This window comes from Penicillium angulare (genome assembly GCF_028827245.1).
Source record: "Penicillium angulare strain IBT 27051 chromosome Unknown utg000004l_segment0_segment0, whole genome shotgun sequence".
Taxonomy (NCBI): Eukaryota; Fungi; Ascomycota; class Eurotiomycetes; order Eurotiales; family Aspergillaceae; genus Penicillium; species Penicillium angulare.
The window spans coordinates 1,418,081-1,439,084 of NW_026623163.1; the positions used below are offsets into that span (position 1 = coordinate 1,418,081).

General features: G+C 46.9%; 7 protein-coding genes across 7 annotated transcripts; 2 read left to right on the forward strand and 5 right to left on the reverse strand.

Annotated features, from left to right (window-relative positions):
* Nucleotides 1–106: 106 nt before the first annotated feature.
* Nucleotides 107–1,921, reverse strand: N7478_004467 (putative ubiquitin ligase complex F-box protein GRR1; the record flags this gene model as incomplete). Its single annotated transcript, XM_056920681.1, has 2 exons — nt 107–445; nt 506–1,921. The coding sequence occupies 2 exons, from the start codon at nt 1,919–1,921 to the stop codon at nt 107–109; spliced, it is 1,755 nt and encodes a 584-aa protein (XP_056778718.1).
* Nucleotides 1,922–2,833: 912 nt separating this feature from the next.
* N7478_004468 (putative AMP-binding domain protein) lies at nt 2,834–4,860 on the reverse strand (the record flags this gene model as incomplete). Its single annotated transcript, XM_056920682.1, has 5 exons — nt 2,834–3,147; nt 3,211–3,840; nt 3,901–4,347; nt 4,406–4,601; nt 4,717–4,860. 5 exons carry the CDS (start codon nt 4,858–4,860, stop codon nt 2,834–2,836), a joined length of 1,731 nt encoding a protein of 576 aa, XP_056778719.1.
* A 962-nt stretch (nt 4,861–5,822) lies between these two features.
* Nucleotides 5,823–6,815, reverse strand: N7478_004469 (60S ribosomal protein uL13; the record flags this gene model as incomplete). Its single annotated transcript, XM_056920683.1, has 4 exons — nt 5,823–5,961; nt 6,047–6,359; nt 6,553–6,688; nt 6,795–6,815. 4 exons carry the CDS (start codon nt 6,813–6,815, stop codon nt 5,823–5,825), a joined length of 609 nt encoding a protein of 202 aa, XP_056778720.1.
* A 919-nt stretch (nt 6,816–7,734) lies between these two features.
* Nucleotides 7,735–8,268, reverse strand: N7478_004470 (uncharacterized protein; the record flags this gene model as incomplete). Its single annotated transcript, XM_056920684.1, has 1 exon — nt 7,735–8,268. The coding sequence occupies one exon, from the start codon at nt 8,266–8,268 to the stop codon at nt 7,735–7,737; it is 534 nt and encodes a 177-aa protein (XP_056778721.1).
* Nucleotides 8,269–9,582: 1,314 nt separating this feature from the next.
* On the forward strand, nt 9,583–10,926 carry N7478_004471 (metallophosphatase domain-containing protein; the record flags this gene model as incomplete). The annotated part of the gene is made up of 2 exons (XM_056920685.1): nt 9,583–9,778; nt 9,968–10,926. 2 exons carry the CDS (start codon nt 9,583–9,585, stop codon nt 10,924–10,926), a joined length of 1,155 nt encoding a protein of 384 aa, XP_056778722.1.
* A 4,823-nt stretch (nt 10,927–15,749) lies between these two features.
* Nucleotides 15,750–17,375, forward strand: N7478_004472 (J domain-containing protein; the record flags this gene model as incomplete). Its single annotated transcript, XM_056920686.1, has 1 exon — nt 15,750–17,375. One exon carries the CDS (start codon nt 15,750–15,752, stop codon nt 17,373–17,375), a length of 1,626 nt encoding a protein of 541 aa, XP_056778723.1.
* Nucleotides 17,376–18,413: 1,038 nt separating this feature from the next.
* N7478_004473 (putative sterol o-acyltransferase (APE2)) lies at nt 18,414–20,434 on the reverse strand (the record flags this gene model as incomplete). Its single annotated transcript, XM_056920687.1, has 6 exons — nt 18,414–18,440; nt 18,499–18,540; nt 18,607–18,862; nt 18,985–19,707; nt 19,790–20,233; nt 20,316–20,434. The coding sequence occupies 6 exons, from the start codon at nt 20,432–20,434 to the stop codon at nt 18,414–18,416; spliced, it is 1,611 nt and encodes a 536-aa protein (XP_056778724.1).
* Nucleotides 20,435–21,004: the final 570 nt, after the last annotated feature.

Sequence of the window (21,004 nt, forward strand, 5' to 3'; positions counted from 1 at the left end):
AAACAATGCCATCACAGTCAGAATCGTAAAGGGCCTCCTGTATAATAGATGAGAGAAACAGAAACAGAAATTGAAATTGAAAATGAAATAGAGGGTATCGTATCAATCATTGGAAAGTCTCGACATCGATGTAATCTTCGTCGTTGATGCCTGTGGCGTCCATCAGGCCGGTCATTCGTCCTGCATCTTCATCGTGTTCCTCGCCATCATCAAACATGGTAGCTTCAGTCCCATCTGGTATTATGGACATGTCTTGGTTCAGGTAGTCTCGCAGTCGGATTACACCTTCGCCGCTAAACACACAGAAAACGTCTCGCTGTTGTTGCGTAAACTCTTCTGGGGCTTCACGGCAGAATGCCGTGAGGGCTGTATTCAAGAAATCTGGGACGCCAGTCAAACTCAGATGGGTGAGTCGGGGGCAATTGTTGATCAGTGGTTGAATAGACTAAAAGAAAGGTGGAAGATTAGTACGGCAGTCTTCGCATAGGAGGATAGATAAACTCACCTGCATAGTCAATTGGGTACAATAACTGAGATGAACACGTTCAAGATTACTGATCGGTTGATGACTAGATCGGGGAGGAAGTGCAAATGCTCTAATGCTATCATCCGTGATGGCTTGGCATTTGACCAAACCAATACGTCGTAGCTTGGGTAGAGTAGCCAATTGCCGTACACTAATGTCGGTCAGGCGATTGCAACATGCCAGATCAATGTATCGAATTCGATTGCAAGCTTTTATTAGCTGCATAACCGCCGTGTCCGTGATATTCGAGCAGTGACCCAGGTGCACATAGTGAAGGTTCTTGCCCAGCTTACAAATCGCCTGTACAGATCGATCTGTGATGAAGCGGCATTTGGCTAAGACCAGATTGCGTAGACGAGGCGCGGCACCGATAATGCGCACTACAGCGTCATCCTTCACTCTCTCACATGCTGTCAAGTCAAGGATTCGAAGGCTGTCAAATGTAAGGTGCTCCGGCAAGTTCAAGAATGCCGAGTCGCCAATCTCGGTACAGTGTGCGAGACGAAGTTCCCGTAGGTGACGCAGTGTACTAAGAAGTGCTGTTATTGATGGGCTCGTAATGAGTTTGCAATCGTGCAGGTCAATCTCCAGAATCGCAGGACAATTCTCTGCGAAGGAAAGAATTGATCGATCTGTGATATTGGCAACGCTGTTGAGTTTTAATCTCTTGATTTGACGACAGCTCTGTGACACGACAAAGATAGCGTCATCGGTGATTTTAGTGCAAGAAGTAATGTTGAGACCTTGCAGGCGTGGGCAGTTTCTTGATACTGTGTAGAGGGTGTGATCAGTCAAATGACCCAAGCCCGATACATCCAAAGCCTGCAGATGCCGATTGCATTCCACGAGGTCTGAGACGCCCTTATCTGAGAGTTCGGAGCAATTGGTCAGAGTTAGTCGCTCGATCCGTTTGCATTGAGCGAAGGGGACCACCGTCCCGTCGCTGACATCATTAGTCAATGCGGATAGATTGAGTCGCTTTATGAGATCTGCATAAAGGAATAGACTATCTGGATTCCCCACGGACGCAGCGACACTCTTCAGATTGTTCCAATTATTGCAAGATGGCCGATGCCATAATATCCCGACGCAGTTGGCGGCCCATCTGCGGCTGACCAACATGCAGTTGAGCATGTCTGCGGGGGAAACCAGTTTTGAAAATATCGCGATCAAAATCTCGGGCGGGAGACGGCCCATCGGAGGCATGGAAACATTTCGGTTGTTCTGCATGTGTGAGTCGCGGAAATTCGCGACTCCGATCGAGGATTGTGAGTCGTTCGCCAGGGGCATGAAGAAGTCCGTGTCGTCATCTGCGGCGCGTTCTGGTGATGTTGAAGAGGATGTTTCGGAAGGGGCTTCGCTCGCTAATCGAGCCCCGGGTCGTTGACGAGCCATATGTGTTCGTTGATGAGAAGAAGATGTTGAAAAATGAGGGTTCAATATGGGGGGGAGGCTTGGTGGTCGTCGTCACAGGGCCAATGTCTCATTACTTGTAGAGAGGCTGCATGGGCGGTGTGTCGAAGACTCGAGAGATTTCAGGGAAGAACCTAGACCGCCCGTCCTTACCAGAAAGATGAATTAACCCCCGAAATCTTCCGCCGGTTATAGAAAGGAACTGATGGATGTGGAGGGGTTCTGCTTTCAAGCTTGATGGGGCGAGAAAGAAGGTGATGGGCGTAGCGTGGGATCCGCAGCGCTTAGTCGCACGGGAAAGGCAAAACTCGTAAGGGAGTGGCGTTTCGGATATCTTTAATACGAAAGGATGCAACCGTGCATGAGCCTGCACATGGGTCCCTCTCGAATTCCGACGAATGCGAGATCAGAGAAGGGGAGAGAACCTCAAGATGAGTATGAGGGGAGAGGGGAGGAGATGAGGCAATGGGGTTCAAGCGCGGAGTGGGTGCCGAGCCACTTCTTATCTGCGGTGATAAGATGAGGGCTGGGCCAAGTTCACCCAGGTTTAACCAGGGTGGAAAATCTACTGCAGATGAAAGAGGGGGGTGAAGATCAGACCTATGAAAGGACAAAAATAGATTCTAAGGTTCTTGTCTCATTTCAGGCGATCTCTTTGTAGGATGGCTTTGTTACCACCTGATATTATCTAACGATCAGCTGTGCATCCGTTTGATGTGATCTCGTGCAGCCCAGATGAGCCGAGATCTTCCATAATAAAACGGACTATGGGGAAGTGCTTCTATCGAGCTCTAAATCTACCCAACTAACTCGATTTACACTTCTATAAGCCCATATGGGCAAATAAGATCACTTTAACCCCTGACTCATATGTACAAAGAATCCAATAAACCTCTAATCGTCACTTCGCCCAGATCCCTTAGCCCATTCACGCAACACGTTCTTTCGAACCTTGCCGGTGCTAGTCTTGGGCAATTCGGCCACCACCTCCACTTCCCGGGGAATCATGAATTTACTAATATCACTCACGTTACGAGCCCAGTCAATAACGTCTTTGCCTTCTAGTTGTTTCCCAGGTTTCACGGTGATAAATGCCTTGGGCCGCTCACCCCAATGACTATCCGGAACGGAGACCACACCAGCCTCAAGGATATCGGGATGAGTAACGAGCATAGATTCCAGCGCCACTGACGAGATGTTTTCTCCACCTAAAAATTGATTAGTCCTGCTAAGCCCATATCCACGAAGCATGACTGAATGGTCAGACTTACCACTGATGATGATATCCTTGGCACGGTCGAGGATTTGAATTGCCCTATCAGGATGCCATACAGCCAGGTCCCCAGAGTGCAGAAAGCCCCCAGCAAACAATTTTCGAGTAGCTTCAGGATCTTTGTAGTATCCTCTAGCACAAATATTGCCCACGAACACCACCTCACCAATCTCCTGGCCATTCCGCTCAACATCAATGACCGTCCCTTCAGGTACGTCGGTCTTGATTACTCGAGCAGGAAGACTAGTGATAAACCCGTGGCCCTGTCGTGCCATCTTTTGATACTTCTCCTTCAAGGGAATTTGATCCCATTGAGGTAGATAGTAGCCTTTAGTAATCGGTCCATAGGTCTCTGTCATACCATAGGTGTGAACAGGGTGGAGATTCAGATTTGTCATTTGCTCAAAAAGATGAGGCGTTGGAGGACTAGCAGCAACCGTAACACGAACGGAATGCGATAGTTTCTCAGCTTCTTTCGCATTGCAAAGTAGAGTGTTGACGGTCGGCGCGGCATTGAAATGGGTGATCTTTTCATCCTTCAACAATCTCCAGATCTCCGGGTAGTCAATCTTGCGAAGACAGTAATGTGTTCCACGAACAGCAGTGACTGACCATGGGAATGTCCAACCTATGAAGAACTGTTAGTTGACTCTAAGCAGTCCATGCCAACTCAGAAGAAACCACTGACCCATTGCATGAAACATAGGTAATGTCCATAGATACTTAGCCCGTCCTTCATGGAAATTAAGACCCGACTCAGTCACATTTCCCAATGCCGCAAGATAGCAGCCCCGATGAGTATATTCCACACCCTTAGGACGTGCGGTTGTCCCACTAGTATATGCGAGGGCAATAATGGAATCTTCATCGGGCGCTTGAGCTTCTAGCCCCTCCCATCCATTTTGTGCGGTTTCCTTGTCATACTCCCACCCCTCCTGGATAGCAGCACCAAGATTTCCAGCCGGCGTCGAAGGTTCACTGTAGACATCGTCATCGACAAGGAATGGAATATTGGGGTTCTGCAATCGATATGTTTCAAGGAGAGGCTCGAATTCTTTGTCCACGATGATCATATCTACGTCGCCATGCTCGAAGATATAGGCTATATCATCCTTTTTGAGACGATAATTGACCGCTTTCAAATATCATCAGCTTTTGAAGTCTATTCAAAAAAGTATGTCGTAATCACTAACCAACATTGACAGCCCCAGCGGCCGCAATTGCAAAAATAGACGTTAAGAACGCGGGGGTATTAGGCGCAAGAATACCAATCCGCTGAAACCCATGCTTCTTGATATAGTACGCAAAACCACTGACATGTGCCGCCGTTTCTCTGTAAGTTCGTCTCAGAATCTTATTATCAGCCGTCAAATGGTAAATTGCCTCTGCCTAAGTTACATTTTTCCAATGTCAGCACTTTGAACCATACAACATTATGCCCCAAAAGCAAAGACAAAGCCAAAATATACAATAATATCTCAGTAAAAAATCAATAATTCCTTACATCAGGCTCGATATTAGCTGCCCTCGGCAGAAAGAACGTGGGCGAAAGCGTATGGCGGTTGAAATTGTGTTCGAATGGAGCCGAGCTGGATTGCGGAGTGATATGGGCGAGAAGACTCGAGAGTCGAGACTTGACGCCAGACATGATGTCGATCGTTGTTGAAAACCGGGAAATAGGGGTCTTTGGTGTACACAAGGGGGAAAATGCAGGAAAGGAATGCAGTCGATCAGAAGAGGAAAATGCAGTGGGCAAAGTCTTTTACCTTCGCAGTTAGAGAAATGCGGGGGAGCCCTGAAGAGCGCCTTTTAGTCATGTTAACCTAGGTTATGCAGGCGGATCACAGGCGGGACTTCAGGCGGGACTTCGGGAACTAGTGGATCTTCCACAATGGACCACACAATCAGATGGCACGAATTACGCTCTTAATTTAGGCCATTCACATGATGGGTAGGTCGTTCAGGTTTCGCAATGTTAAGTTCTAGATTGTCATAGGCGATCGAATTGAGGCATTCTACGGCTCTACGACGCCAGTTTGTGAGATGGACGTTGGATCAGTCAACAACACCAGTGAATGACTAGAGGGTGAGGAACTGGCAATTTTGGCAATATGATGCATTGGGCATATTAATGTAAGTGTGGAGTATCGCACACCAATATATCCAAGTCGAATATGGATTTTGTCGAGAGGAAACCCTCTCTAATTACTGTAATATAGTAATATACCCTAGAAGGCCTGGAGGCATCAATACGAGGAAGACCAGATAGTGATATAGTATAATGAACCTGCATCATCATAAGATCATGTTGAACTTTGAAATTTTGGATTAAACCGCCACGGAGCCAGCTATTTTGAACAACCCTTCGTCCCGCGACTCCGTTTTTTTCTGCTTTTTGAAAAATTCCGAAGGAACTCAGTCCCCCGAGTCTCCGACTCATGGTGCATCACAAGTAAATGTGGATATTCATGGGAAGGAAACAAGGAACCGAGTCCGTAAGAACAAGGTCGATCCGGCTTGCCGTTCAAATTCGCTGAAATAAAACCGTCCGCGATCCCAACCCTGACCCGTCACTCAAGACACAACAACCGGCCACACTTTGTTTGGTATCTAGTAGCCTAACTGAGCAAGCTGGGTCTTGGTCTTGCTGTCAACGTTCGCACCCTGCTCCGCCTTGGCGAGGCTGCGGCGAGCGGCCTTCTTGCGCTCGTAGTAAGCCTTGCTCTTAACCTTGCGACGCTCCTCGAGTCTATAAAGCAAAATAAGTTAGTTTTCATCGAAAAGATATGATGTGATTCGATATTATCCCGGTATTGGGGATTGCTGATACGCACCTGGAGACGACGTCCTGGTACTTCCAGCCGACCTCGTGGCTCAGACGGCCAACGGTGCAGAACTTGCGACCGGGGCGAAGACGGAGGATACGCAGAGCCTGGGGAACGACAACGCGCTTCTTCTTGTCGTAGGGAGGGGGGACTCCCTCGAAGACCTTAAGGCGCTCCATAGCGGCGGCACCACGGGCGGTCTTGTGGGGAATCATGCCGCGGATAGCCTTGTAGAGGATACGGGAAGGAGCACGGAAGTGGAAGGGACCACCGCGAGTGGGGTTGAAACGAGTCATCTTGCGGAGGTAGGCGTGGTACTTGACTGTAGGTCGAATTTCATGTCAGTGGGTGTTTCTGCAAATCCAAATTTCCAGTATGTCCGAGTCGTGAAAATTGTAGATTGATCCATTCCCTTCGCCTTTCCTCTCTCTCCCAGTAATCCTCCTCTTATAACCAATCTTATTCCCATGCTGGACATCATAACCGAACGAAAAAAGTGGAGGGTTGAAACGTACGCTTCGCGCGGAAGAACTCGCCGGAGATGTTGAGGGCCTCACATCTCACGACAACGATCTTCTGGCCGTTAAGCAGCTGCTTGGCAACAGTGCTGGCCAGGCGACCAAGGAGGTGTCCCTTGCCGTCGATGACGACCTGTTCAATACCATTCATGTCAGCGATTTGTTTTATAGATTCGAGATAGGTTGCGTTTGACGGTGTAGTCGGCGCGGGAAAGAAGTGTAGACAAGTGAAAACGCACCACAGATTCGAAGGTGGACATCCTGCTCTGCACCGTGTGTATGGGTTGGATGGTTGTCGGCGGTTGTTGTCGTTGGAGTCAAAGGCACGCACACAACGAAGTCGGATGGATCTCAGGCGAAGGGGCTAAGCGAGCCCCGTTCAGAGCCTACTGTGTGTGGACTAGCCGGGAGGGCGATAGCCCTAACGTGAACCAATGATATACGATTAGGTGATCTGCCAAGATCCACTTTCGATAACGTGGTGATGACTAATAAACCAGACTCTCCAGTTCGCCGCTCCAATGGGCTTCCACCTTTAGGGCAACGATTTAGGGCTGGTCGTACCAAAGTTCTAGAAAGCCTAGTGACCGTGGAAATGTGATCATGGTTCGGCTGGTTTATGCGGTGCTTTCGTGCCTGCAAACAGGTAGAAGTGGCAATGGTTTGCCATACACTGATCTCTTTCCGGTATATATTCTACTACTATAATGTCCAACACCAACCAACTCTCCATAAGGATCTAGAATATTACATTAAGAATATGAGGGTCTGCGAATTGATGCCCAAAATGTCGCTTCTCCACTCGTAGTAGCTATCATGGATGGCGAGCCGCACTTCATGGCCCACCGTCCAGCACCATCGCTATTTTGCACCACCTAACACCCATTAGTTATCATATACCGATTCAAGGACGGGAATATTTCGAATATATCTGATCTACCAGCATCATTCAATTCCTTCTCTCTTTCTCTCTTTCTCCCTTTCTCCCTTTCTCCTTTTTCTTTTTTCTTTTTTCTTCATTATACTAGTAGAAGCAATGTTGTCTGATTTACTGTAGTACAGCTATGGCCGGCTATCATCAGGACTCATCCCGATGTATTACTATAATAGAATACCTCTATCTATATAGGAAACAGCCTTTCTTCGAAATTCCAAAAAATGGAATTACAATATTATCCCCTAGTTACACATGGTGTTGATATTTTTCCTAGAACCGATAGTAGCAACAGCGAGATGCCCGTGCCAAGTACCCCCATGGCTCAACTTAATGCAAGCCCAGTTATATTTGTCCTTGTGCACCTGATTCCAAGCACCATCCAGAGCCGCAGCCACAGTCTTGGTTTCTGCCGTGGTGTCGCAGTTCTTCCCAGTAGTAGTGACCCAGTATTTGAAGTTATACTTTTGCTGCCCGTTGTTGGATTCTCCGCTTGCTTTAATAGGAGCGCAAGAATTCTTAGCATTATCTTTCCGAACCAAACCAAGCACTGTAGCAATGGCTGGCACAGAGCTTGACGCTGCCAATATAACATCTCGACTTGCGTCAAGACCCCCTTTGGAGACACTCCAATCGATTTTCCGCAGTTCTACATGGGTGCTATTGGTCGAATTCACTGAGGTCGTCTTGCTCATTCTAGCCGGAATAGCGATTGCGTCAACAAGGACAGTGCCGTAGCTGATAAATGAAAGTAGGTGTCCAATGTAAGAAAGCCGCATGATGCTGCTGTCAAAAGTATCCAATTGATGGCAAGAATGATTGAAGCAAGGGGTGTATCGAAAGCGAAAGTTTGAGATACACTAGAAACAATGCACAATTTTTATTTGATGGATATAGTATAGACCTGGATTTCTTTATCACATACCTTAGCGCTGGCGACTTTCTAATGTTTTTGGTAAATCAAGCCACAGCATAGGGGTGAAGACAACAGACTCGGAGTTGAGACCAGACAAGAGTATTTACAGTTTCTTTATTCTGGAAGTAAGCTTCTTCACTACATGGCAAGACTTGTTTTCAATGCAACATGGATCTTCGCCCAAGGATATGCTCAGATGCCAAGAGAAGAAGTTGGAAGTAGCAATTAAAAATCGCATACCCACGCATATCCATCTAGACAAGGCAGCTTTCCGATCAAATTACTTCTGGCAGTAACAACAGAACAATTCATCGAGGGTCCAAAGACGATGTCGCCATATCTCAAGCCCCACAGTTTGGCCCCATGGAGCTCAAATGAAATTTGTGCTTACCAGACATGTCTAGGACATTAATCTATGAGAGTTGCGCTAATGCACGGGCCAATTGAACGGCTGAATCCTACTAAGGCCTCCAAAATCCCTCCATTCTATCTTACCTCTGGTGGTTGGAAAGCATCTTTTTGAAATTGATTGGCCAGACTGCAAGGCTCCAGGGGGCCGGCTTTATAATACTATTCAAGTAGTTTAACGTAGTCTTTAACTTATTGCGACCCGCCCAATTGATGATCTGCGCTAAAGTCTTGGCAGTGGGACCGGAAATTATAGCGGTTGAGCGTGTCAGTTAAGTCGATATCGGGGATGATTGTATCGGGCCATATATTGACAAAAACCAAGGTGAGGTAGTAAGAGCTCAACTGAAAAGAACGCAGAATCGGCCTAATGCGTGAGCCAGAGGCCTGGATCACAAAATCAACACTAAAGGATAATAGAAGCCCATTATTATTCTATCATTTATGGATATCTTCAATGTTCTTCAAATGAACTCGAAGCACTTAGACTGGGTCCGATGACTAAGCTTTAATATCCACCACATGTGCACATCAATCAAATCTAAACTGTGTTTTTTTGTTTACCTTAGCTCATGCATTCACTTGTGCGCGCCCTATGAATTTCGGTTCCAGTGTAGCCCATTCGCTCGCAATCCAAGCGCCACCACCGGATACCATAAACCGCAGTGCATAGCTGCGATTGAAATAATTGATCAAAATCTTGGAAGCGCCTTTGAAAGAAAGAAAAAAACAGGCCAGTCTAGCTGTCTCATTCTCAAGCATCTGAGCAATGTTGCGCAAAACACGTTTCGTCTGTGTCTCCGATACCCATGGCTATACGCCAATGGAAGCAGGGTTCAAGATTCCGGCAGGAGACGTATTGATACACGCGGGGGACTTGACTAACAAGGGAAGCTTGACCGAGCTGCGTCGAACGATGGATTGGATATCAAACACCGACTTTGAAATTAAAATTATCGTGGCTGGTCAGTTTATCTCTCGTGGTTATTTTTATTCATAAAAACACGATGCCCAATGGCTCTGTGCTCAGCATCCATTAATATTTGTTTGGATTCTTGTGGATATCTGCATGCCACGACAAGAACTTGCGTGATTTAAGCGATATAATATTGCTGCTTGTTATTTCTTTCGTTCTTCCTAATCAGTTTCAACAGGGAACCACGACGTTTCCTTAGATCCCGAGTTTTATGCGAAACACGGGCAGGAATTTCACAGCTCACACCTCGAGGATCCGGTGAAATGTCTCGAAATCGTCACAAACGCAGCGCCTTCAGTCATCTATCTCCGACATCAGGCCGCAGTGATCAACCTGACTCACGAAAATGGTCCAAATACCACTTTTAAACTATTTGGGTCTCCATACTCACAATTTGATGGAAACTGGGCATTCGGATATGATAATGACAAGGATACAAGCGCCCTTTGGGACCAGATCCCTATAGATAGTGATATTATAGTGACGCATACGCCGCCATATTCTCACTGTGACCAAAAGCCAACGGGTAGAAATCACGGCTGCGATGCGCTTCGCCAGACCCTGAGCCGCATCAGGCCACTGTTAGCTCTTTGCGGCCACGTGCATGAAGGTCGAGGTTACGAACGGGTTTGTTGGCAATCGCGAACACTTGATGTCGCAGATGCAGATATTGATAACAACGACATCACTCGTGGGGTTTTGCCGCCGCCGGGCAGCAAGAAACAAGCCCTGATTGACTTAACAGGTAAACGAGAGAAAAGATTGGATAACACTGGTTACTCTGCCTTGTCGCGGCCTTCCACGTTGAATCCTGAGACCAAGACGTCGATGACACCGTCTCTCTCGCTCAGATCAGCTGCGAAGGAGACATTGAATCAGGCTCCGAGCTTGAGCGCAGCTAGCCATGAACATGAACATGAACATGGGTATAGTACTAGGACTAGTACTAGTGGTAGGGCGGACAGCCCTGCATTGCAAATGCAAACGCTCAGAAGGGAGACTTGCATCGTCAATTCCGCCATCTTGGCGACAAGCTGGCCTCACCAGGGAGGTAAGCGATTCAATACACCTATCGTGATTGATCTAGAGCTCCCAGTACGACAAGACGACCACGCGTCCACATCACGATTCAAGTGATTTGCATCCCATCTGACCATCTCATCTCGTTCCGCCTTGTTTCGTCTCATAATGCTCCCTGCCATGCTTTTCTTCTCGAAAATACATACCCATACATGTAACTACTCGTCCTAGTTGGATACGGGGTCTTTATCCCGACATCCTCCACTATCGGTGCACGGCAATGAAAAAATGCATGGCCCATGCATGGTGGCTTGCTTTGATCCAATATCCTTTCCCACCATCGTGCATGATCCCCAGTGTAGCTTTGGCCGCATCGACAGCTGGTTGGGCGCTTTGATGCATGAGCCCATGAGATTCGCCGGATAGTCACTCATTGTGCATCCACCACCTGCAGCCGCACAACGCTTACATCACCTTGAGTGACAGAGCGTTTGGGAAAGGTCCATGCTGGACCCGCAGGACTGGCTAATGGACCCGGATGATGCGACCGGGCTCTGATGATCCTTTCAAGCTCGCTTCACCAAAGTCGATACTATGTTATGATGGAATAAAGCAAAAAGCCCAGTCTAGCTTCAAAGCTAAAAGCATACATCAAACAAAATAAAGCATGGAGTAAAATGAAGCAACCAGTGAAGCCAAATTTCCTAACTAGCCAACCAGCTTGGTTCTCAAACAAACACTGAGGCACTTCTCCACTTTTAAGTAAGTACTTCGGATGCAAAGCAACAAACATCATCCATCCCCGCATGCCAATAGAGTACAATCTCAGCGAACATCTGACACATCGCTCCACAGAAAATAAAATAAAATAACGCACCAAGAAATGAGATCAGGATCCCCACAATCCAGGATCTCAGTCATCTGCAACAGCTCCCTGTTGAAAGTTAATATTGGTTCCAGAACCCGAATCACATCTGCAAGCGCTTCCTCGCACGACGTGAGTGGAGCGAAGAAGGAATAAGAAGAGCCATGAACCAACCCTCGGGCCGCCCACCATCTTTTTTGACACACCGGATGTGACCATTCGAGGCCGATCATTAGGGATCTTCTTCAGGGAGTTTGTCGTTTCCCACCTGGCCGTTTGACTAGACTAGTCTACTGACTTTAGGCACTGGTCTTGCCTTACGTAGAGAGCTGTCCAGGTAAATGTTGGGAGGTTCCCAACTTGATTTTTAGGGTGTATGAACCAATCAATATTCATTCCGAAGCACCATTACATACACTAAATCGATATTGATCCTCCTGACTGATATTGGGATAATGTAGAATTGATTATTGGGTCTCGATAATTAATGCGTGTTACTAGTGTGTAGATCGTGCTACCTAGGAGTGGATTCCAAGGCTGAATGGTAGAGCTAAAGTCTGGAAACGACGAGGCCGAGGCTATAATCCCATTTATCGAGGTTGTCATACGCACATACTGAATTCGTAAATCGTGGAAATAAAATAAAATCGAATAGATTCAGCTTTTGAATTCAATCTACTATTACTATTATATCACCATTACCTAGGTAAAAATGGAGATATGTGTCAAATGCCAAATGCCAGGGATACTAGAAAAGACACAAACATACCTCTCCCTCTATGATTCCATGATCATCGCGTGTCCTATCATATTTCTTCCCAAAATTCTATGAAACAAGGAGCTAAATATCTATGACGCAGGAGAACTGCATCCGATCCGATCCCCGCTTCCTCTGCAGAACATCGTTAGAAGCCGAAGCCGCGAAACGCGAAACCCCCTTCCTCCTCCATTCCTTACCCCGCCTAGTACCTGGGCACTAGATACATCCAACACCAGTGATCCCCGCCACATAGTAGTATAGCTGTCACAGGTATGCGCAGACAGCACAATAAAACCAATAGAAGAATAAATTAAATCCTATCAACCAATATTACCAGTATTCAAAATAATAGTAATAGTAAGTGGAAGATGGGTACACACAATCTACCCAAACAAGAAAAAGCTCGTTCTGGGCTCTGGATGGCTAATATCCACCACTGGGCAGTGGGCACAATACGACCATATTCCTGGACAGCCGCCTTGTACGTCCAATAGCGAATTCACCGACCCTAGCCACATGAGGGATTAAGGTTGGAACCCAGTGTCTCGGCAGCGGGCCTCTCGTGGAACCAGAGCGAGGCGGTTAACTGGGACCGGAGGATTACGAGGAGGCCAGGGTGAAGCGGTTCAGATGGAAAAGCTGGAGTAGATTGGGATTGGGATTGGGATTGGTGAATGCAGTTCCTATCACATTTAGTCAAATGACAAGGACTGGGGCGGGCGAAAGGGATATTGTTGAATGACTAGACTAGGTGCTAACTTGGTGTTGTGTTCAAGTTGTGTTTGTGGTTCACTGTCTAGAAGAATATTGAAGAGCCTCGGGTGTTCTGGTTTGATCTATCTGGATCTAGATAGATTGGTTAAGCAGAATGGATGGATGAAATGGACTCGAAGCAATTAATTGATTGGTAATTGGTACATCATTAGTTATTTGTCATTTTTGATTTATTAACTACGGCGTCTCCGTACTATGAATCATAATCACAATTACAATCATAGGCTCGGTTTTTATGAAGTCCAGTCTAGTCATGTCTAGTCATGATATCGCTAAGCTAGCCTTGCCTGCTGATATGGACGGGATGGAATTAACTGTGATGGTGACCCCGCGGGCTAAATCGGGTCCGATGACAGCGCTGAATTAGTGTCGGGGTGGGGAGATCGTTGCTCTCCCTGAACTAGGATAGACCGATGGCAGATGATTTAATTTTCTTTCAAATCTAGTGCTTTGTGTTCTGTGTTCTGTTCTGTGTAGTGTCGGGGTTAGCGGAGAGACCCATCGCCGGTCTTCCGATGTGATCTCTGAGTTGAGTTAGGAGTGCGATGCTGAGTATGGCTGTGTATCCTAGATACGTACGTGTACATGTCCAAGCCGCGGCTAGGTAGACATGAAAGGAATCCTTTCCGCGAACGTGGCTAGTAAGAGTTAAATCTTAGCGTTAATAGTTAGGTATGGATATGATGAAGTATGACTCTGACTATGATTTAATTGAGAATTTAATCGATGATGAATTGTTTTTCTATATTTGGGTCCATGTCAGGGCTGGACCAAAACATTATCCATGTATACCTACTCCATAGTGAGTGGACTTGGACTGTGTACAAGTAACTCCGTACTCCACAGACAAGACCTAATGGGGTATCCACGCGGAAATCCAGGTACGCAGGCTCCGGGCTGAGCAGCTGTGAGAGCGGGAAAGGGCACGCCTGGAGACCCCAATAGGATGATCCTGGAAGATAAATTCTATTTCGATGGATTATAGTCATGAATCAGATGTAAGTACATCAGCTACTTATCTACGGCCGTACGGGGTAAGTGTCTCGGTGTATAGTACATGTACGGAGAAATCTAGAGATGCGAAATCAATACGCATTACGGTTACAAACAACCTTCAGGTGTCATTGGGGCGGGTGTTATGGGGGGGTGGCCAGGACAAGTGTTGGGGGCTATTGGAAGATGGAAAAGGGCCAATAGACCAATAGATCAAGAGCAATAATGTACAGGGTACATCTGTACAGGGCTTCTAGTCAAAGCCAAAGAGATAAAGCAGCAAATCATGGTAAGAAAGCGCAAGAGCGCAATAGCGTAGAGCGAATGAATGGGGAGAACAAGGGGGCGAAAAGCACTGGTCATGATCATACCTGTTGGGGTCTCGATGATTGATGGCCCCACTGAGGGAGTAGGAGTTGCGCTGTTTGCGCAGCTCTATACCTTCTTGGTTCTTAGTGCAGGAAAGCGCAGACACAGCCAGACTGCACAGTCTGCACTGGTCAAGAGTGACCAAGAATGACCAAGAATGCACAGTGAAAAAGCTGTTTGGTTTAGAAAGAAAGTGAGGCATTATCATTGGCTGGGTCTGGCAACGAATCGGATATCGCGCACAGGCCAAAAAAACAACATGTAGACCATATGTCATCATGCGGATTTGGGGGTGTTGTATTTGTATTTATTGAGTATTATTATTTATTCTATATTATCTGCTTTCTTTTATTCAATACTTTTTTTCAATGATAATTCAGTTGAAAGAGATTCTGGTTGCAAAGAAGAGTCATAATACTTAAGATGAAGATATCTCCGTTGGGCATCGGAGTGAGGCGGGGGGGAACACACATAGAGTGATTGGCAAAGGTACCTGAACAGTAAATTGAACTCTCTCCACGCCACGATTTTCCTACCATTTTCCACTTTTTTTTATTCCACTTTTTTGGGATTTTTGGATTTGATTTAGGCATTTGGCATTTGGCATTTTGGCATTTTTAGAATTTAGAATTTTCCCGAAGTGGCGGAGTACAATGTTCCCCTAGCCCATTTTCGCCCCCCTGAGAGAAAAAGAGAGAGAGAGAGAGAAGTCCAATGTTACGGATCACTTGATTACCGATTTCCCCGTTTTTGGATTACGCATTACAAAACATCAGACTGCCCCCAGCTTATGATTAATGGTGACTCGTTACTCGGTTTTATCGGCAGTCAAGTATTACTGAACTCGTCTCAGATGTCGTACCTCGCTTTTTTGATTTGCCCGACCTTATGAAACTACCCCGAAATCACCCAGAATTGAAGATTCTTATTTAAGATTGAAATTCCCGTTCCCACTCTGGAATCCTCTTGATCGCCCCAGTACATTCTGGATCAGACAAGTGTGGATTCTTGATCAACGTCAACGTCAGGTTGGCCGCATACCTCCACCGCCTCTTTCCCTTTCCCCTCCTTCCTCCGAACAGTACTATTACTACCTGTAAACCCCATTTCCCTTCCTCCTCATCCCAATTGCCTGGGGTTATCGCTATTGATGATCATTCCCCTTCCATCTTTTACATCATGTCTTCTTCCCCACCTGAGGCAGACCCGTACCTCGAACTCGGTCTCTCCCGAAATGCCACCCTGGCCGAGATCCGAGCCTCCCATCGCAAACGAGTCCTCAAATGTCACCCAGATAAGATCACCGATGAGGCCATTAGAAGGGTCGCCCTGGACGAATTTCAACGGGTCCAATATGCCTACGAAATTCTCTCTGATGAGACTCGCCGGGAGCGTTACGATCAGAGAGTCAGACTCGCCGCCATCGCCCAAGAGAAACGAGACCTATTAAAGAAAAAACAGGCCGAGGTCTCAGCACGTGGATCTGGCGCTTCTTCGCGCGAGTTCCGTGATGGCCACATCGTGGAGGAGCGAGTCCCCTTCGATTCTAATTACTTTGAAGAGACCCGGATCTACGAAGAACCCCGAGTCTACGAGGAGCCCCGATCTTCCTCTCGCAAGGCCGATGCATATGTTAAACGACCCAAGGCGAAGGAAGAGAAGAAAAAAGCGTCCAACCCAACTATGAGTAGTGAACGTGCTGCCAAGGAATCCCGCGATAGCACCAAGGCTTCCCATTCGGAACGACAACGACGCCGCGACAAGGAACGACGAGGACAACAGTCAGAGAAGTACGAGACATTTAGTCCATTTGTGGTATCCGATCATAGCTCCTCCGACTCAAGCGACTCTGAAATTCACTATCGAAAGACCACCCGACACGCTCGGGAATCTCGACCCCGTCCTACAGAGTCTTCTCGCCGGCGAGAACCCGAGTACTACGAAGAGGAAGAGATCCACGACCGTCCGCGCTACGAAGCAAACCTCAATCGAGCCGAGGAGCATATCGAACGTTCCAAGGAACACATTGAACGCTCCAAGTATGAGAACTATCGAACTCGGGCGTCCCCACATCGAAGCCGTGGTTACGACTCGCCCGAACCAGAAACTCGTCGTTCGGGACGGTCCTCCCGCGCGAACCACAACCGCTCGTCTTCTCGTCACGATTCTTTTGAAGACCTAGAGCCTCGCTATGAGCGTCCCAAGATGCCCACCTCAACTACTATGCCAGGTTCCAAGTCAACTCTTCGCCCCTCACTTTTCGGTGGATCTCGCTCCAGCTCAGCATTTGTGCGTCCCAAGCGAGGCGAATCTTCCAGCCGTGGGGACGTTCTTAGCAAGATGGCCGCCGAGCCTATTCCCTCACGTTCATCCAAGTCACGCGAGAAGTATGACTCTGGCTACTCTTCTCCCAGCACCCCAGAAGTCAACCTCAAGACCAGCTCGCCTAAGGTCACGGCTCGTTACGTAGTCGAAACCCCAGCTGCCAGTGCTGCCAGCCCCAGGACTAGACAACACCGCACCATGTCGACTGATGAGCGCCCACGAGAGCATACTCGTATGACTCCCAAACGATCAAGCACTTACCAGCCATCTTCTACTAAGGAGCAACAATCTCCCAATATCAAGATCCGCTCTGTGCGACCCAATCGAACCTACGACAATGTGGAATTCGCCCCCTACATTCGTGACGAAGACATCAAATACACCGAGATCCGACCTGGTGAACCCACCATGTCTCAAGGCCGAACTTACTATTACACTGATCACATTCGCCCCCGCCGCACTGCAGCGGGTACCGCGTAATGCGATCCCTTTACGACAGCTTCACGACCATGCAACACTTTTTCTTCAGCATCTTTTATTCACTATCGATTTATCTGCGTCTTTGTCACTTCAGCATCAAGCAAATCATCCAACATACCATATTATCACTGCCCTTCTTGTCCATACCTGACACGAGCTGTGCTCGAGTTTTCTTTACCGTGGAATCTTCAGGCTTCTAGCCATGATCATTTCCGTTATGCGGTTTATTTACCAGTCCCCGCACACTCTGAGCATTCAAATGGTTTCGGTAGCATCCGTTCGTGTGATGCCCCACGGCCGGGGCTTGTTTTCTATGTCGGCGCATGGGGGAAGAGCTATTCGGTGTTATCTTATCATTCACGTCTTTCCATGCCATCTAACATATCATACACATCTACGAGGCGCAAATTTGCTCATTGATGACCTTTATTTCCTTTGTTGCTTTTTTTGTTGATTTAGACCTGCTTCTTTTTCTTCGGGATTTATCTACCCCCTCCCGGGCTCCACATCACCTAGATACCCGTGGACCGTAGGGGAATCCTAACTTATGAATTTATGTCAACTCTCTTGGTACGATCATGATTAAGCTTTCTTTGGCTTATATTTTATTGGATTTAAAGTCTAGATTGTTCTGTAGTATTTACAATCCTTGTCTGTTTTATAAAATGGAAATAAAAACAAAAATAGAGAATCTTATTGGCGTATGCCGTATTTTGGATTTAGACAGTTTCACAGATATATGTATAAGAAACTTTGGAATGTTAAAATTTTCAATGTAACCTTATTCGCAATATACCAACTATCTATGTATGTGCAAACTAAGTAGCTATACAGTACTAAGTTTTCAAGAATGAATAACATTAAATAAAAGTAACCGCAATGGGTATCTTGATCAACCTCAGGCTTGCTCTCACCCGGTACACAGTCCCAATCACATCCTACTCACAAAGTCCATATAATATATGCAAAGAAATACTCTACATCATTTCCAAAGGGTTCATCCAGCAATAAGAATGAAAAAAAATCAATCGCACTGTCTCAAAGTAAGACATAAAATACACACATCTGTATATGTATGTTAGATAGATTGAATATGAAGGTAAAGGGAACCCAAAAAACTCACGATTGAAAGTCCCGAAATCATGGAGAACCAAAAGAACACATTCTAGATAGAAAAATAATCGTCAGAACTCAAGAATACTTATTAATCTTGTAAATATAAACAACTCACGTTTAGGGTCGTTCGTCCCCTGAAGAAACGAGACTTCTGTACTGCAACGATGGGCAATTGCAGCATCATCGCCATGAACCCATACCCGCGAAGCTTCTTTGTGATGCAGCCCATCACAAGTTCGTGGAAGACAGCGCTGACAATGAACGTGATGAACATGGCAATTGGTTTTGAGAAGTTCGAGCGAGCAGGGAAGTAGACGTGGCGGAAGAGGAAGTGGTGGACGGGGACATTCCATTCACGAGAGAATTCCATCCTAGACACATCACATTATCAATATAGGTTTATATATGAGGCATAAGTTTGTAAAGGAGGTGGATGTTTGTATAGAAGATATGGATAGGGACATAGGAATTTAGTGTTTTATAAGAAACGTACCAATCACATGAGTTCCACCAGTCAGAGTAAAAGTGGCGATCGGCAAATCGAGTCAACTCCGCGAAAGCACCAAGCACATACTCGAAAATAACGAGGAAAACAAGCAAGAAAGTAAGCATGAACGGAAACAAGAGCATACTAATCGTCTCAGACAAGACGAGTGCCTTATCCGCAATGTTAGGGAAAGCCTGAAGCTGCACATTTGCATCACTGAGTACCGGAACAATGAACTCTTCACTTGTCAGTGTGAGAAGGAAGATGCAACCGAACACAGCGAGAGTCTTGTAGAAGATCTCGGACCAGCGGCGCTCTCGTCGGCGAGGGTATTCAAGCTCATAGCAAAGGGTTGGACAGCAGAGGAAGTCTGCGTAGTTCGCTATGTGGAGGTTTTGAGGGTATGAGATATTGCCCAGTGGGGATGTGAGTTCTGTAGCTAGGTGCTCGCGAAGACGGGTGAGAGAGTCTATATCTGATGTATCGAGTTCCTCGTGCGAGAGGTGTTTCATCGAGGGACGGCGACGACGGTGTGGTTCCGGGTAGGGTTCGGGTTCCGGGGCGTTAGGAGAGATTTCTCCTTCTTTGTCGAGGTCTGCGAGGCGACGTTCGGTGGTTTGGAGGTGACCGTTGTAGAAGGCGTAAGAGTGGAGTTTCATGAGGATTGTGAGGACGTGAAGAGTGAAGAAGACCTGGGCGGTCCAGGTCCAGATACGCATAAATGGCCAGCTGTAAGTAGGTTCTTTCGTTAGCGATGTTGCTTTATATGGTATAGAGCTGAGAATTTATACTAGAGGGTAAAATGACTTACTTGATCCAAACTGCTAGCCAGATAGCTTCGCCAATACTCTGGATGATCATTCCTCCACGAGACCATTGGATCCAGCGTGGACCGCTGCGGTACAATTTCTGCAAAGGGAGAACAAGACCCGAGCTAAGTACCATAGCTAGATCACTTGCTCCCAGCTCCCATACGTTGGCACTTAGCAAGCTCCACACCTGCACGCGCAGCGGGTATCCGGTATCCTTGATATTGCGCAGCACAGTAGTAACCACCATGATTACAAGAGAGATCCAGAAAAGAATAAAAAATCCCCGAAAGTTATGATAGTCGCTATCTGGATCGAAGTGAGATACCCGCGGGACATAGTCGATGGTATAAAACAGGCGATTCCGAGCTCGCACCTGCTTACGGGCGGTTGAGATAGAATGCGCTGAGGGAGGAGCATCTTCAGGGACAGGCGTAGAGCGACCACTACCAATTCAGGCAAGAAATTAGCCAATGCGTCAAAATATACAAATTGATAGATATATGCAATTCATTTCATTTCACTTACCTTGTATCTGCGGGCAGCAGAGAAGCCGGCGGGGTGAGGCTCACATCGGACTTCTCAGGGAGGGGAACGGCACGCGGCCGCAGGGTGGAAGAGCCGTTCTGAGAAACGGCGCTGGACATCCTGTAGGCTCGCAATTGCGGTGATGCGTGTGTAAGTAATTCAGTCTCACATAGACCGTGTGGGGGTGAGAGTTTAAAGCGGGAATTGTTTGTTGTATTTTTTGTTTTATAAAAGTGGATGGAGATGGGGAAGTGCCGACGTGGAATATTCGGGGGCCAAGACTAACTACGTCAACGGTCAGCCTTACAACTCTTTTATGACCCGCGCGACGGGGCCAAGTTTTAGCACGAACCGTTTATAATATGATTCATTGTCGAGGGGATTGTGAGCAGGGTTTATCGTCTGCAAGTTTCTCCCGGTGTTTCCCGGGGGGGGAGGGGGGGGGGTTTACAAGGTAGGTAGTATTGAATGTTCAGGTGTAGGAATCTAAGCAAGTCTCCGGGCTCCGAGTTCCGTTTCTTGGGACGTTATACATCCATGGAACGGAAGGGAAGGTATGAGTTGTTCTTTTATAATGGTCAGGGCCAAACCATTTTTCTTGGAATTTACAGCTGGAAACTTCATTAGAGGTTGGAGGTAGTCTATGCCAGTGGCCATCTTGTAATGTAGAATTTTTTAGTTGGACTTGG